This window comes from Populus euphratica, unplaced genomic scaffold (assembly GCF_000495115.2).
Source record: "Populus euphratica unplaced genomic scaffold, PopEup_1.0 scaffold8.1, whole genome shotgun sequence".
NCBI classification, from domain to species: domain Eukaryota; kingdom Viridiplantae; phylum Streptophyta; class Magnoliopsida; order Malpighiales; family Salicaceae; genus Populus; species Populus euphratica.
Genome location: NW_011499855.1, coordinates 3,106,980 through 3,122,939, shown reverse-complemented (window position 1 = coordinate 3,122,939; position 15,960 = coordinate 3,106,980). Strand labels below are relative to the sequence as shown.

The 15,960-nt window shown below is 34.8% G+C and overlaps 2 protein-coding genes across 6 annotated transcripts; one reads left to right on the top strand and one right to left on the bottom strand.

The window, feature by feature from the left end:
• Nucleotides 1-1,014: 1,014 nt before the first annotated feature.
• LOC105123149 (serine/arginine repetitive matrix protein 1-like) lies at nt 1,015-5,731 on the top strand. Of its 2 annotated transcripts, none has more exons than XM_011022659.1 (5): nt 1,015-1,333; nt 2,508-3,032; nt 3,985-4,432; nt 4,536-4,613; nt 5,227-5,731. In XM_011022659.1, the coding sequence occupies exons 1-5, from the start codon at nt 1,326-1,328 to the stop codon at nt 5,278-5,280; spliced, it is 1,113 nt and encodes a 370-aa protein (XP_011020961.1). In that variant the 5' UTR covers nt 1,015-1,325; the 3' UTR covers nt 5,281-5,731. The 2 variants fall into 2 exon arrangements, with proteins under 2 accessions (XP_011020961.1, XP_011020962.1); XM_011022660.1 differs by lacking the exon at nt 1,015-1,333 and adding an exon at nt 1,383-2,176.
• Nucleotides 5,732-9,988: 4,257 nt separating this feature from the next.
• On the bottom strand, nt 9,989-15,960 carry LOC105123148 (actin-related protein 2/3 complex subunit 2A-like). 4 transcript variants are annotated; one of them, XM_011022654.1, is made up of 10 exons: nt 15,655-15,959; nt 15,492-15,558; nt 15,177-15,384; nt 13,372-13,541; nt 12,752-12,829; nt 12,399-12,531; nt 12,224-12,315; nt 11,424-11,480; nt 10,378-10,449; nt 9,989-10,286 (listed from the first exon to the last, which is right to left on the bottom strand). In XM_011022654.1, the coding sequence occupies exons 1-10, from the start codon at nt 15,714-15,716 to the stop codon at nt 10,251-10,253; spliced, it is 975 nt and encodes a 324-aa protein (XP_011020956.1). In that variant the 5' UTR covers nt 15,717-15,959; the 3' UTR covers nt 9,989-10,250. The 4 variants fall into 4 exon arrangements, with proteins under 4 accessions (XP_011020956.1, XP_011020960.1, XP_011020958.1 ...); XM_011022658.1 differs by lacking the exon at nt 13,372-13,541 and having other exon boundaries at nt 15,154-15,384; nt 15,655-15,960; XM_011022656.1 differs by lacking the exons at nt 9,989-10,286; nt 10,378-10,449 and adding an exon at nt 10,458-10,937 and having other exon boundaries at nt 15,655-15,960.

The window sequence follows — 15,960 nt, the reverse complement described above, 5'->3', positions numbered from 1 at the left end:
ACCTAGATGAAGAGGTTATACCCCATGAACTCATGTTGAATATTTTCATAGTGGAGGATAAATTTTGACTAAAAAGATGATTCCTTTTAAATAATTTAAACTTGAAGATAAGTTCTTTTTTAATATAGAAAGACCAATGAAATGGTTTTTAAAAAAATAAATATTCTCCTTAATTGCATTTATTTCTTCATCTTCAATTTATAATTTTTTTTCAATTTTTATTTTCCTATTCAATATTATTGGGCTTTTACTAGTTTTTCTATTTGAAGATAATGGTTTTTCTATTTTTATTTCCCTACTCGATTTTAATAAGGTTTTCTAATCTTTTTATATAGAAATTATTGTAATTTCTTGCTGGCAAGTTATGGATAACAATACAATATTTTAGGTGCTCCCTGTAGTTATAATGTTTTTTTTTTCTTTGAAGGTTTTAGATTATAGCATATCCTGTTCCTTCTCTTTTTTTGTGCTATGCCGCCCTGCTCCAAGTGAACATTTTTCGAATCACAAAATTCTCGGGTCTCAATTAACTTTTTATTTTTATTTTTATGTTTAAAGAGTAAAATCATTTTCATTGAATTATCCTATCTAAAATAAGCCAATAAGCATAAAAATCACCTTTTTTATAGCTAAAATATAGTCGGCCAGATATTTTTTCTCTCATCTATTTTTTTCTGACAACCTTTTCTTTCTCTTTTCAACCAAATAAAATAAAATTTAAAACCAAACCATAAAAAAAAAACTAATCATGCAAAAAAATAAAATAAAACGAGGAATCAAATTAAAGTTTTATGCTTCTTTTTAACAATGAAAATGAAAAAAAGCCCAGAACAATATTATTAATCGAGTCTCGAGCTGAGCGAAGTAGCAAGTCCACGGAATGGTTGGTTGACCCGCTGGAACAGTTCCTGTTGCGATGCAAAATAGAATACGAAGGACATAATAGACAAGACCCAATGGAAAATACCCCAACCCTTTCCTTACACTACTGTGGTAGAGTGTAGGAGTAGCAACCGCATTTATATACCTATCTCCATGTAAACTCAACTAAAAGTATTTGTTTCCCTGCCTTGCCTTCCTCTCGGCTTCTTCTTCCTCTTCTCTCTCCCACTGCTCTTTTCTCTCTTGTATCTCTCTCTCTCGGCGTCTCTTTGAGTTCACATGTCTTGCTTGATGGGATTATGAGAAAGCCATTGCTGATGAAACCGTTGAATGAAGATTTATAATATATCTCTTTAGAAGAAAAACCAAGAATCCCACTTTTAACGTCTACATAGTCGTATCAATATCTAAGTTTCATCATCAAGTGTTTTTGCTTGGTTACAATGATGAGGTCTGTGCCCTTCTTTGTTATCTCAACAAGTATTCTCTGTTTTTTTTTTCCTCCTTCATCTTGGTAACTCATCCATCTTCTTTTTTCTTTTTCATCGTCTGGATGCTTTTCAAATCTAAATTTGGCCTAGAGTGTTGATCTTTCTGCTTTCTTTTGGTTTTATTTTATCGACTTTGAATAGATGGATTGGTTGTTGGATCCGGATTCAATGGTTCTTGTTGTTGTTTGTTGGTGATGGTGGTCATGATGAGGAGGGGGAGGCATTAACTTGGGTTTTGCTTGTTTTTTATTTGTGTGTTCTGAAGATGATTTCGTTCGCAGATTTCTTTGTGAAAATCAACAACAATGCTCCAGTGTTTCAAAGACAAGTTCCTCAACAAACAAATATAATACGATACGATGAATAATCAATTGTCTCTCGAGAGTGAGATTAAACACTCTCTTCAATGAATTGGATGGTCAATAAGATCTAGATATTATTTGGGTTCTGGTATTCATCAATTTGTGTGTTTCGATCAGCCACCATTGTCTAGTGTCAATTGCTGTTGTCGACAATACAAAGATCCAAAATCTCTGTTTTTAAAAGCAAAGACGACTCTTTTGGCCTCAAAAGTCTGCTGCTGCTGCTGCTTGGATTAGCTAGGCCTTATCTATTAAATGTCATATTGCAATGTTCATTTCTTCCCGGGCTGGAGTCAAAGACCCGTTTCAATCTCGACCTCCTCTTTTCTACAGTATGCAAAGGAATCCTCATTTATCATCAACTTCAATGCTCCACCACTTCTTTGTTTCTCTAGTTTTTCCTTTGTGATTGCACTCCTAACATTGCTCGAGTTAAATGAGGTGTTTTGATTACTTCAATTTCTATGTCCATTAATTTTCTTTCACTAATCTATAGGGTTGATTAATCTGGGTTTTATGTTGAGAATGAATGAATGCACGGATTGTATGATGTGGTAGCCAATAGGTTCACCTAGGAAAATGGTATGTGTTAATCTTGGTTTACGCGCCGGATCCAGTGAAAGGATTGCAATTTTCTCTTTTTAATTATATGATCTTTGGACTACACAGTTCTCTATATGTTTCTGATGTCTTTCTATAATCCTTATGCATTGCCTTGCGGATCATCTCTTTGCTATCTACTAATAATGAACGGCTTCTCTATTGTGTACAGGTATCAGAGAGTAAGCCCAGATTGTGCTCCTTTAAGCAATGACAAAAAACCCAATGGAGCCGAGAACGGAAGGTCAATCCCCAATGGATTCAATTCCACAAGTACTAATTTTGATACTAAAGGTTTCAGATTTAGATCTCCATCGGGAAACCAAGACCACCACAATAACAGTACAACCAGTTCTCCACATTCGGAGAACAACCACAATCAGACACAAAGACGTGACTCTAGTCCGGGTCCTAGCCCGAGCCGAGGTGGCAACGGTGATATGTTGTTGCAATGGGGACAAAAGAAGAGAGCTAGAGTGTCAAGGTCTGAGATCAGGGCCTTGGCTGATGAATCGTCATCTTCTGGTCAAGCTAGACAGCCCATCAACAGGGTTCCTAGGAGAGTTGATAACAAGTTCTCTCCGCCCACCATGCCACCACCGCCTCCACCACCACCACCACCATCCCAACAGTCCATTAGTACTAGCACCAGAGGTGGAAACTTGAAGAAAGAAAATTCTGGGTTTCTTTCACAGAGGTACTCATTTTTTTTTTAATTTTATAAAATATGTTTTTTTGGATATTTGTCAAGTTATAAAATTATTTCTTAAGATTATGTGCTAGATGTTGTTTGATGTTTGATAGCCTACAACACTGATGAGTTTTTGGTATATATTCCTTGAAATTTATTTGGATGATATAGTTTGGTTGGTGGGATCTTTTCTTGATTTCTTATTTTGAGGTTGAGGAAGTTTTGGGATCTAAACATATGATATTGTTAACTTCTCTGTTCATATAGTTGTTGAAGAGCAACTTCTTTTTGAAGTGATTTACCTTTCTACCCCTTGAAAAAACGGGAGAAGAATGTGAATATATATCAATCTCTCATCTTTCTTCACCTGTTGGTTTGATGGATATCCAAGAAGTCTATTACCATTCGCAGTCACCTCTCCCCTGATCTGTGTTCGCTTTGTTCTTGATTTACTTCGCTTCTCATTTTCGCTTGTTAGTTTGATGGGGTTATGGCATCACCCACCCACTTTGTGCCCTTTTTTTTTTTTTTTAATGTCCCTGCTCATGTCATGACCATTCTGTCCTCATCTTGAGACTTTCCCATCTAATTGAAACTTCTTTCAAAGAAAAAGGCTATAGGACCGTATTTAGTTTTCTGCTCTTTATTGGTATTGGTGAATTTTGTGAAATGTGTTTGTCTATCTTTTTGTTTTTCTCAATCCTTAAACACAGTCATGTACTGATTGTGTATTTACAGCTATCATATGCTATCTAATAAGGTTACATGCTTTCTTTTTCTTGTTTTAGGTGGGTATTAAATTCCCCTTGTCCCTTTTTCTGCCCTTGATCCATATTCACTTCGAAGTCTTAGAAAACCCCCTTTTGTTTGCCTGTTTCTCAGAACCAAACCAAAGCATTTCTCATCAGCAAAGTTTGCATCTCTCTTTTTTTTTTTTTTTTTTGGTGGCCATGACCAGGAATTTAGAAAAGCGATCCGGTGCTGGAAATGGGTCCCCGTCAAGAAATAGTGGTGGCAGTAGCAGGGTTGTTTCTAGATCTACTGCAGGAAAGAGATCTCCTCCAACACCAGAAAACATTGATAGAAAGATGCCTCGCTCTAGGTCAGCGGCAAAGGATGAGAAACCAAATGGATCATTAGTACAAGCTGATCATCAAATGAATCAAGTTGATTCCACGCCGTCTAAATCAGAGAAGGAAGCTGGGGTTATAACTAGCAATACTGTCTCAGTTCCAGTAGTAGCTAGCGGAGGAGAAAAGGCGAACACCAACGAAGTCATCGAGTGGCCAAGGATATATATTGCTTTGTCAAGGAAGGAAAAAGAGGATGATTTCTTTGCAATGAAGGGCACAAAACTACCACAACGACCCAAGAAAAGGGCTAAGAACATTGATAAAGCACTTCAGGTAATCACGAACTTGTCATCTTTTGAATATTTTTGATATTACTTGCAACAATGATAAAGGATTTTGATGGGTTTCTTTTATATATATTTGTGTATTTGGGCAGTATTGTTTTCCAGGGATGTGGTTATCTGACTTAACAAAGAGTAGGTACGAGGTTAGAGAGAAGAAATGTGTGAAGAAGGTAATGGTCTTTCTGCTTCTAACATCCTGTGAACTGAAACAGATCATGCCATTCAACATCAACTTGTGTTCGTGTTTTTTTATTTATTTTTTTGTTCTGTTTGCTTGCTCCACGTCTCCATCCCTTGCATATTGCAATCACTGGCACATATATGACGCTGTTGTCGTTAAGCATTGGTCGATCACTTGTTTGTGTTAGGCATGTTAGACACGAATCCCAACTGTATGAACACGTGTAAGACCACCGCATGCCTCCCATTAACCCAAGGGTTTCTCCTTTTTCCCTAAGAAACTCTTCCATGAAAGGGTTGTTGGATTTATCGTCTAGCATAATGAGAGGGTGAATTCTTTTTCAAACCAAAATAATAAATAAATCAAGTCATTGGGATGGATGATGGTACACGGCCTCTGTCTGTTTGAGACATGACATATTATCTTATATTAATATGGACGGTGGTGGAGGCTGGTACATATAAGGGCATGAAATTGAATGCACGGGGAAAAAAGAAAAATGTTTTACTGTCCATGCCTGTTTGTAGCATCAGTTTTCCAAGCATCAAGCCTTAAAACTCCTTGGTTTGAGTTATTCATGGGATGTGAAATTTCACATGCAGCAAAAACGAAGAGGGCTGAAGGGGATGGAAAGCATGGACAGTGATTCCGAGTAGATGGCCGGCAGTAAATGTTGTTCTAATTATGAGAGAGATGGGGAAAAGAAGCCCTCACTCAATGCTGCTGCCTGTGGTTTATTACTGTTGATGCGTAGCGGGTAGGGCCACCCACACTGTTTTGAAATTTACCTGCCCTACTGTTGATGATATCGCTAGAAGAGTGGATAGCCATGGGGATTTATTCTGGTGGGTCAAATGCCATGAGTCCAGCAACAACAGATGGATAGTGGCAAGCCAGTGAGCTGGATGGTTTCACAAGATGGGTCGGGCCAGCTCAACCACCGAGCCACCTCGCATGCTGACAGAAACCAGTTTGTGGAAGACAAGAGGATCTTTCTGCGTTTCTTTTGCGGTCAAATTTTTGTTTTTAAATTCTTTGGTTCATACTCTGTACAGAATTGCTCCTGCGTTTTTCCCAGCACCAATCTCAGAGCAGCTTTTCTTCTTCTGTTTTTGGTTTTGCTCTCTCTCTCTCTCTCTCTTCTTAACTTGGCCACGAATGAAGTCTTTCTTTCTTTTCAGTGAATCCCTTCAGCAGCTAAATGGCTGGTCGTACTTATTTTCTTTGCTCGAAGTGTAAGGGAAGAAGGAAAAAGAAAAGGAAATAAAAACACTCGTGATTGATCTAAATAAATATACATGGCATCCTCGTTTACCTGTTACCCAAAAGGAATCTGCCATTACTAATTTGTCACGAGTTAGGTCTAGGTGGTTTCCATGAGTTTCTGGGTATGGTCTTTTTTATAAAAAGAAGAAGAAGAAGAAGAAGAAGAAGCACAGTCGTAAAAACAATGGGTAGACTAGCACAGTTCAAAATTTAATTAAAAGAATGACAGAGTTTAATTTAAAAAATGATAAAGTTAGCCAGTCACGCGTGGCATGTATGACTCTTTAAAAAAGTATAGCAGGCGCGATTATATTAAAAAAGAATAAAAGTTGTTTTAAATCTAAAAAATAAATAAATATTAGTTTTAATCTTCGATTAGTATAATATTTATTTGAATTGAGATAATGATGATTGATAGATGATGAATAATCGATCTATCATAGTGAACATAAGGAATTGAGACTTATTGTAAAATAAAATAAAAATTCGATCTGCATTGTTAGGGATTAAGCTTGAATGGAACCAAAGATATGAGTTTTTATCTCTTTATTTATTTTAAAGCCTTTTTTTTCTTTAAATTAGAACTAGACATTATGTCCTGGCTACGAAATCCAACATTTTTTTTCTTTTTTTCTTTTTAATGTTTGTTTATGGAATGGCCATATTTGTAAGTCCTTGTTTAAATTAAAATATATTTTATTAGTGGATTATTTGTTATTACAGAGTCTATTTTTAAATATGTTTTTTATTTAATATTAGTTAAATTTGATGATTTTTTTAATTATGCAAAATACATTTTTAATATTGACAAATATTTAATAATGATGAATATTAATTAATAAAAAATGAATAAAAGAGGACGTTGCTGTTACCGCTCCAAGATTGACCTTTTCTTCTATTCAACGGGAGAAAACTAGACTCCATTTGATTTTATGATAATTTAGAATATTATTGCTGAAATTAATAAACAACATGCAAAACCATTAATTAAGAGGGTGACTTGACTTGCCAGAAGAAACTTAAAAACTGTAAACCTTTGTCGTGAATTGGAACAATAACTTTTAAATTTAAATAAACGTTATCTTTATGAAATTGAAACTAATATTTATTTATTTTTTAATAATTATTTTTTAAATAAATAATTATTAATTGTGATAAAGATAATATTTATATATTTTTAAAATTTAAAATAAATTTTTAAAAATTTTAATAAAATTACATATATTATTATTATTATTTTAGAAAATTTCAAACGTCGCATATGACTCGTTAAAATATATTATTTCTTGAATAAGTTTAGAATTGTTTTATTTTACTGCTTGCAAAGTGCGGAGACGTTTCCTGCACCAAGGGCGGCTGGGAAGATTCCTCATATCTCCTTGAATCCTGCTTGCCAGTGAAGCAAGAACAGAAAGGGAAGGAAATGGAGTTTTTTTCTTTTGTTTTCAAAATAGCACGGCAGGAGTAAAATATTAAAAAAATAGTATAGTCAAAATTTAATTGTGAAAATAACAGATTTTATAAAATCACATATATCATTTGTTCATTAAAAAAAATAATATTTATTTATTTTTAAATTATTATTGTGATATAACACAATAAATAATAATATACTAGCATATTGGCCCACATTATGTAACGGTCAAAAATAATTTTTTTTTAAATGTAAAATAAACATGAAGAATAAAGAGTCAGAACCAAGCAACTAGACTTAAATGTTGTTGGATCTGGCTGCGGAGCCAAACTCAATATCCTTAAATTTGGAGGGCAAGACAATTATATCTGACGGCTCAGCGAGATCTAATAGCCTTAGATCTAAGGAACTGTCAAACTCAATATCATTGTGTAGGGTTGCCTTGTCAAACCTAAAAGCACGGAGTCTAGCTCAATAGTTAAACACAAGAGCTTTTGGGTTTGATAGCCTAACTAAATCCAATAACATTGGGTCTGGCCTCACGATCAAATCTAATATTTTTTAGTATAATTGCGAAGCTGGATCCAAGAAGCCTTAGGTGTGGTGGGAATGTCAGACCCAATAATATTGAGCCCAATTGAAGGAGCCTCGGGTCTGGCAAGAATGTTAGGCCCAAAAGTATTGGATCCGGCTCGGCAATCAGACCCTAAAGCATTAGGACAAATGCTATTAGGTGTGGTTGCGGTGTCCGAGTTAACCCTAATATCCCTAGGTCTGGTGGCCCAACCAGACTCAGTATCCTTGGATTTGATCACAGAGCTATGCTTAATATATTCCGGTAGGGCTACTCAGACAGATTCAATATCTTAGGGTTTGGATGCGAAGCTAGATCCAATATCCTTCAGCTTGGTGAGAATGTCAAACCTAATAGCATTTGCACATGACGGCTAAGCCAAACATTTTTTGACTAAAAAATAGTAAAAACAATGCCTTTTGATGCTACAATGTCTTCAACAATGCATACACTGTATGTTTATAGTATGGTCCACAATACAAACATTCTATGTATATAGTATATGCACAATGTTTTTCCTTGGATCTATCTATGAAGTCAGATCCAACAACATTGAGTCTGGCGGTTAAGTCAAACAGAACAATATTTTTTGACTAAAAATAAAAAGGACAACACCCCCTACTATTATATTATTGTCTATAGTGCAAATACTTTGTGTACAGTAAGATTCACAGTGCAAAAAGTTTATGTTCACGATACCTCTACACTGTTTTTTTAACATCTTTTAAAGTATAATATAATTTACCCTTAAATACTAACTTTTTAAGCTATTTATCTAGTCAACTTTATCCTAGTTGTATCCTACTTGGATTAAAAATTAGTTTTTAATGAAAAGAACAAGAGTGGCGAAAAAAAATTAACACGTTTATTTAGTCAAATACATAAAGAATTATATATACAAATAAATATTAAAATAAAATGTTGATCCAAATTAAAAATTAAATTAAAAAAATAAAAAATAAATATAAATTAAGATAACTGATACGTGTTGTTAGTACTCATTCAATTGTTTTTTATATTATGTGTTAACAATATTTTTATATATAAAAAAATTAAATTCAATCAAACTAAAAAAAAGTTTCGAGTACTATCCTTTTTTTTCTTATTAATATATTTCTCTCAACCAGAAATTATAATGTGATGAACTTCACTCAATAAAAATAAAAGATGATAAGAATAAATATTCAATAGGTTCTTAGGATAAAAAATAATTTTTTTACTTAAAACCTTTGTGTCATATTAATGTGATTTTTTCTTGGTAATTGTCTTATTAGAATGTTTATTTCAATGAAATTTAATTAAAAAGGAAGGACAAAATCACAATGGGTTAAATAAATAGTGGCTTAGAGCACTTGATCCAAAAAACAAAAAGAAACCCCTCTCGCGGGGCCTGCACGTGCAGGTATACACAACCGGCCCTTTTTTTGCTTTTGATTGGGAAAAAGGCGACAACCTGTTTTCACTTTTTTTTTTTCATAAATAAATAAATAAATATAGGTAGAACATCGTTTATGGCAGCACACAATCCGCTCGTTAAATAAAATAATTTGATATAAATATTATTTATTTTAATAGTTTAAATTAGCATTAATATTTTAATAGTTTAAATTAATGTTAATGATATATTTATATTTTTATTGTCAAAATCAGTGATTTAAAAAAAAAACATGAAAAAAAATAACAAAAATAAATTTTTAAATCAAAATAAAATTAAAAAAATATTAAAAGATCAAAATTGTATAATTTACATAAATAATTGTTTAAGTTAAATAATCAAAATACATCTTTTTTAAAACTTATAACATACCATTCATATTTTCTACTTTTCATTTTGATACCCTTCTTTTTCAATCCTATTATTTCATAAAAAAATAAAATCATCAATTGTTTTCTAATTAGAACTAATAAAAATTTAAAAATCAAAGTAAAATAATATAAAATTTTATTTAATTCATCCACATGAATAATGATGACAACACACAGCAAAAACCCGTCATCATTAAGATTAGGTAATTGCTACCCCTATATTTTTTTTAAAAAAAAAATTAATACCCGCCTAAAAATTCGATCATCAGGTTCGAGGATATACTGAAGCAAAGCTACAAAAGGCTTAAACAAAATCACATTTTCAGAGAAAAATAAAATCCCTAAAATAGATCGAAAAAATATTGATATTTAAATCATAGAATCTTCTGGTTCCAAGGGAGCCACCAAATATCAAAAGTGTACACATTGGCACCTAAACATGGTGCTTTTCTCCCTTCATTTTCCTGTTACTTCTTTCCCCTTCCAGAGAAGGATGAGAGCAGTCGTCACAAGCCTCCCTTGAATTGATTCCGGCAAGTTCTTGAGGAGCCTCAAGAATTCCACATCTAGGAAATTGAATTAGCTCGAGCTTCCTTGAGGCTCTACAAATCCGTATAGATATTATAACGAATATATAAATGATTTAACTTTAAGTTCTTCAAAGTAACAAGAAAGGTGAAAATAATAACATACCAGACGTTTAAAAGATCTGCTATTTGGTGATTTCTTTTTCTCCTCTACACGTGGTTTTGCACGATCCAAGGCCTGTGATACAAAGTGTGTTACTCTATATGAGCCCTTAACTATAATAAAAGGAAAAAAAAAAAAAAACCTCTTCTTTTCTTTGAATCATTGACTAGCCAAAAACCATGCAAGGAAATTTGAGGGCCCTGAGAAATCAAAGTCCAGAAAGGACAGAGAAACGCGTTTCTTTTGGATAACTATCTGAACATGTTCCCATAATCCTTGGATACCAAAACGAGAATGGCTGAAAGAGAAATTTAAGCAAAGACTCGTCTGCAAAGCAAAACTCAACACTGCGCTTCTGTGGTCATTTAGGCAGCAGTTTCAGGAATTTCCTAGGAAATTGTTGGTTCTAGCCTTCCACTTAACTGACACCATTGCTGTGGCTTTACCTTTAGTTGCCTGTAATGGCAATATATTCCTGTCACTGTCACCAACCAAACAGCCATTCCAACTGCGGGCGTCAATAATGGATTTTATGAGTTAAGATCAAGTACAGCAGTACAGCCCTGCAAGGTCCAGGACCTATGTCAGTGAGTTGCTTGGCTTCCCTTGGGAAAAACAACAGCAACAATGCAACGACTCCTTTTCCCGCCTTTTCCCAATATCAACCGTAGACCTCTTCTAGCTTGATGGTTTTGTGCAGCTTAACATACCCAATTTCCTTCGTTCTTTCTTTCTTTTCTTTCTTGGGTTCATCTGGAGGCCCTATGGAGCAGCTATCCACTATCCCTAAACCCCACACCCTTCTAGGTTTGAATAAACCTTAACTTAACACAGAGTGCTGATGCTGCACAGCCTGCTAGCAAGTAGCAACATGGTAGCTTAAGACCAAATGCGCAGCAAAAGCATGAACCCGCACTAAATTTATTTGGTTGTGAAAGAACCGTCTTTCCTGTCAGACCTAAATTTCTTCAGACTACTTTAAAATAATTATTTTTCACCAAGGAGAAAACTGAGCAAGCAAAGTCAACTGCGAAAGATGAAAATTTTACCTGAATCATAGATTCTACACGTCTTCGCATGCGAGTATGCATAAAACCCTCCGAGCACTGTTGAGGAAAGTGCATCAAATAATTATGTGTTTAGGTGGGGCAGATTAAAGGAAGCAGGAGCACAACCATAGATCCATACACTATTATTTTTATCAAAGGTTCTTATAAAACAACAATAGAAACTAAAATTTGATTGGCTCGAATGATGAATTTATGTATCTAATTACTTTGAACCGCACATTAGCAACAAGGAAAAACAAAAACAAGTTCAAAAAAAGAGTCAAGTCAAGTTTCAGTGCAAAGAACACAAAAGATCTTGCCAGGTACAATCTATAATACTATTTTGATTTCCTGATTAACAGAGTAAACCATCTAACTGATCATCACAGAATTGTATTTTTGATCATGCAAACTCTGGTTAACTCCTAGGTCCAAATTCCAAAACCATTGTGAAAAATAATTATTGCACCGCCACATAGCATGACAGAAATTAGAGAAACAAAATTACAATAAGAGGGCAGTGTTGCATGTTGAAGTCCTGATGTAGCAAGCCAATAAAACTTTTGAATTTTTTTTTATCAACCTAAAACCCTTATTTTGTACATTTTGGGTAGAAAAGGCCAAAAAAACTTTCCTTGTTCATGCATATTGCAACAAGGACTTTGTGAGTTATGCATAAAGCTGAAATAAGTGATCTTTTCTGTCAGTGTGTGTTTGTGTTTGTTATTCAACATTCCAAAATATGTGAAAGAGCTACAGGTGACAAAATAAAAAGTGGGAGCAATCTGCAGAAACCTCACCTTAACATGATAACTAACATATGCATGAAATGTTGATAAATTCCACACTGTCCGGTCCAACTTTTTGCCTTCCACATGACGAGGAAAAATGACTGCATTGTTTCATGTATGGCACAATTTGTTATGCTGCAATAAAAAAGGAGGGAACTAATTGTAGCTATTCCTGTGACATTACCAAAAGAAACAAATCCTGCATTTGCAGACAATGCTTCAGCAGGGGCTTCCTTCAATTCAAGAGGTGGGTTAGGAGACCACAAGCAAGGAGGAGCATTATTAAGTCCAGCTGTATGCCTGGCTTCGACAAATTCCTGGATGTAAATCAGAACTTTATAATGTTAAAAGAAAAATGTTAACCAAGAATAGTTACACAAGAATTTTGTGGCAAGCAGCCTAGGCAACAGAATTATAAGTAATTGTAATATTAGTATCTAAATAAAGTATGTAAGTGACAGTATCATCTCCTGCCCACAGATATACAATTTCTGAGAAGCAACATCGATCATTAAAACATAACTACATGTGGAGTACCTGAAGGAAGGAAGTAGCAAAAGCAATATCTATGGAATCCTTGAATCTCATGGGAAATACCACAGTAACCTTGTCTGGCTGCATTAAACAATTAAAGTTTCTCACTCAGTTAAATTTCAATCCATGATTGTTCTCATGTTACTAGATATGGGTCATATGACAAACAAACAATATGAAGTAACCCAGAAATTAATCTTTCAAAATAAACTAAAAGCCAAGGCGAGCTAGATAAAAAAATGGAATAGGAAGAGAGAGGAAGAAGACACAAAGGAGTAGGGCAGTTTCGAAAAATGACATTCCTAGAAGGTAACCACTGTACAATGCAAGTAATTCTTTTGATAAGGTGTACATGCATGTATTAATTAAGGCACACAGAGATTGCCAGCTGTTTCAAAATATGTGAAAAAAAAAAAAAAACACAACCATCCCTACTGCATTTCCAACATACAAAATACATATAAATTAAGGACCACTGAATAAGAGGGAGAAAGAATCCCCTCTTTGCACCACAAAATGCTAGCTAAAATATTCTCCTTTCTATAGGTACAAAGGTAATTGCATGAAGGAAAATGAAGAAGTTCAAGGGACATATTTTATTCCCTTCCAACTTATGATCATACCTGAGGAACAAGGAAGAAAGACTCTTTGGACCGATGCACGAGGGCCAGAAGCCCATCAATACCAGGAATAACAGTCTTTGATGAAAGATGTTTTAAAACTACTCTTAATGGAGCACCTAGCACCACTTCCCTAACAGATGCAATCTTTACCAAGAGAGCATACCTGTGCTCTGCACAATATCAACAGTACACTTTCTAAGAACAACATTAATAACAGCCATTAAAATGAACAAAAACCTGAAACTTAATCACAACCTAATCCACACAAGAATCAACTAAAGTAGCAGAACTAATCCTGTAAAATAAAGAGAGAAATCAATGCATTCATGAGCAAAATGGAACATTCAAATTCGAGGAGTAGTTGGCTTGCAACTTTAATCATATGGTTGGTATGTAGAGCCCCCTACAATTGCAAAGAGAATAGATATTCAAGGTGAAAAAGAAAACAGCAGTACGAAATAGTCTCACCATCCAACTGATGAAAAGGGCTTTGTAATTGCATTTGCAGCAGCCACTCAATTCTCCACAATATATTGACACGATCATAATCCTATTAAACCTTTCTTGCAATACCCAATGCTGCTCACACTAATTTTTCTCAGTGAAGCATGGGATTAAAAAGGCCAGTAGAAGGAATAAAGGATAGAGAAAGCAATCAAACATCAGACATAAGCAGAGGAACGGGAGTGTGTAAGAGAAGAAGAAAAAGGAAGAATTCTACTATGATAAATATGCCAAAGCCTCTAAGGATGGCTGCTTAGGCTACAGCATAGTCTTTCTAAGGAATTGATAAAATAATGAATTAGCCCTTCCAAGTGAATGTCGCAAATGTCCCAGGGCAATACCCCTGTCCTCCATTAGCAAAACATTTGGTCCACGTAATAAATGTATAAGATCTATCTCTCACTTAGAGGCTGCTAAAACTTCACAAGGGGGCATACAGATTTCAAGGGTGGAGTAGCAGAATGCTCCTAACAAATGAAAAGAAAAACCTTTTATATTACAAATCCGCTCTAGAAAGAAATAACATAAAGCAAACCTTAGAGAAATAACTAAGCTATTTCAGCAGGTAGTCGATGGAACTTTCCCTAGTATTTAATGGTAATATGGCCAGATATTTTTTAAACCAAACTTGAACTAGATGACAATCCAACAAAGGACCAAAAAGAAGAATATATAAGCAAAGCATAACCTGCAATGGATGAACTTTTGAGGAAAAAAAAAGAAAGCAAACCAATGAAGCGGAGGATGCTTATCAAGTAACTCTTGGTGTCATCTTTCGCTAAAATGTAATGTATGGCAATGTCATGTAATATGGTAATATGGAATGAAAATGTATTACAATATCCATGATGAGAAATAGCTTCAGTAACAGCTTAGCAGCAGCATCTCGAGTGGCAGTTAGCAGAGGCAATAGCAAGAATAACTCAACATGTGATTGTTAATAATTCACATGTGGTTTGTAAGTATCTGACAGTTAGAGTTAGTTAAGCATGGGAAGTTAGTTAGCATAGTCAGTTAGAAGGTATACCATAAATACTGTAAAGTGTAATTCTAGAGAAGGCAAGTGGTATGAGTTGACATTTCTGTAAAGTTTTGCAGAACCCTTTCTCCCCATTATTCTTCTAATTCTCTCTCAATTCTCTTCTTTCCTCTTCTCTTAACTTTCTTTTCTTCTCAGATCCTTGTTGTTAAGCAAGGATCATAACAAAATGATCCACTACATTCTACAAAACATGCTACCATCCTATAACATATACATCATAACAAGCAAATAATGACCTTAGGAAAGGAACTCGTAGAACCTTCATGAAGTGGAAGTTTCCCCAAATTGAGTTTCAAAGTGAGGTTAAAGCCATCTCGGGGAGGATCAAGAATCTGCACAACCACACCATAAGCAGCCTTTAAAGCTTCTATGGCTCCAAACGGAAGTCCACCTATGAAAACAGCTTCTGGAGGTGGGATTGGTAACGAAACGGATAACAGCAAGACATTTGGATTCTTCATTGACACCTAAAACAAGAAAGAAAGAGAACCCAACAAAGATATTATCTAAAATAAGCCAAGAAAACAAGGAAAACCCAGGACAGGAAACTAAAAAGGGGAATCTTGGTATTCACCAGAATATGGTAACGAACATCATCAAACTCCACCCAGTGGTAATCCAATTCAACTGCCTTTTCAAGACTGAAATCAACCCAGTTAAAAAAAATAAAATCAGCGGTGCAATAAACATCATTTCTTGGATGTGTACAAAGAGAGAGAAATGATAAGAAGACTCACTTTTGGACACGATTCAGTAATGTTTGAAGGAGAAATCTGGAATGGGACTGCAACAAAATCATTGATTTCTACTTTTAGCTCTGTGTTGTTTCAAGTCTGTCTCTCTCTCTCTCTCCGTGTATGTTCACTTTCTGTTTTCCAAGTGAAAGCGATTATGATGATGATAGAGAGAGCTGTGAGATCCTTCGTTTCTTTCCTCGGAGTTAACGTGAGAGAGGAGTCCTGTCTATCAGTGTTCAAAGAGGTGCTTAGGATTCTCCTCTCCTCTTCTCTCTGACTTTCACTTTCACTTTCACTATCACCAGT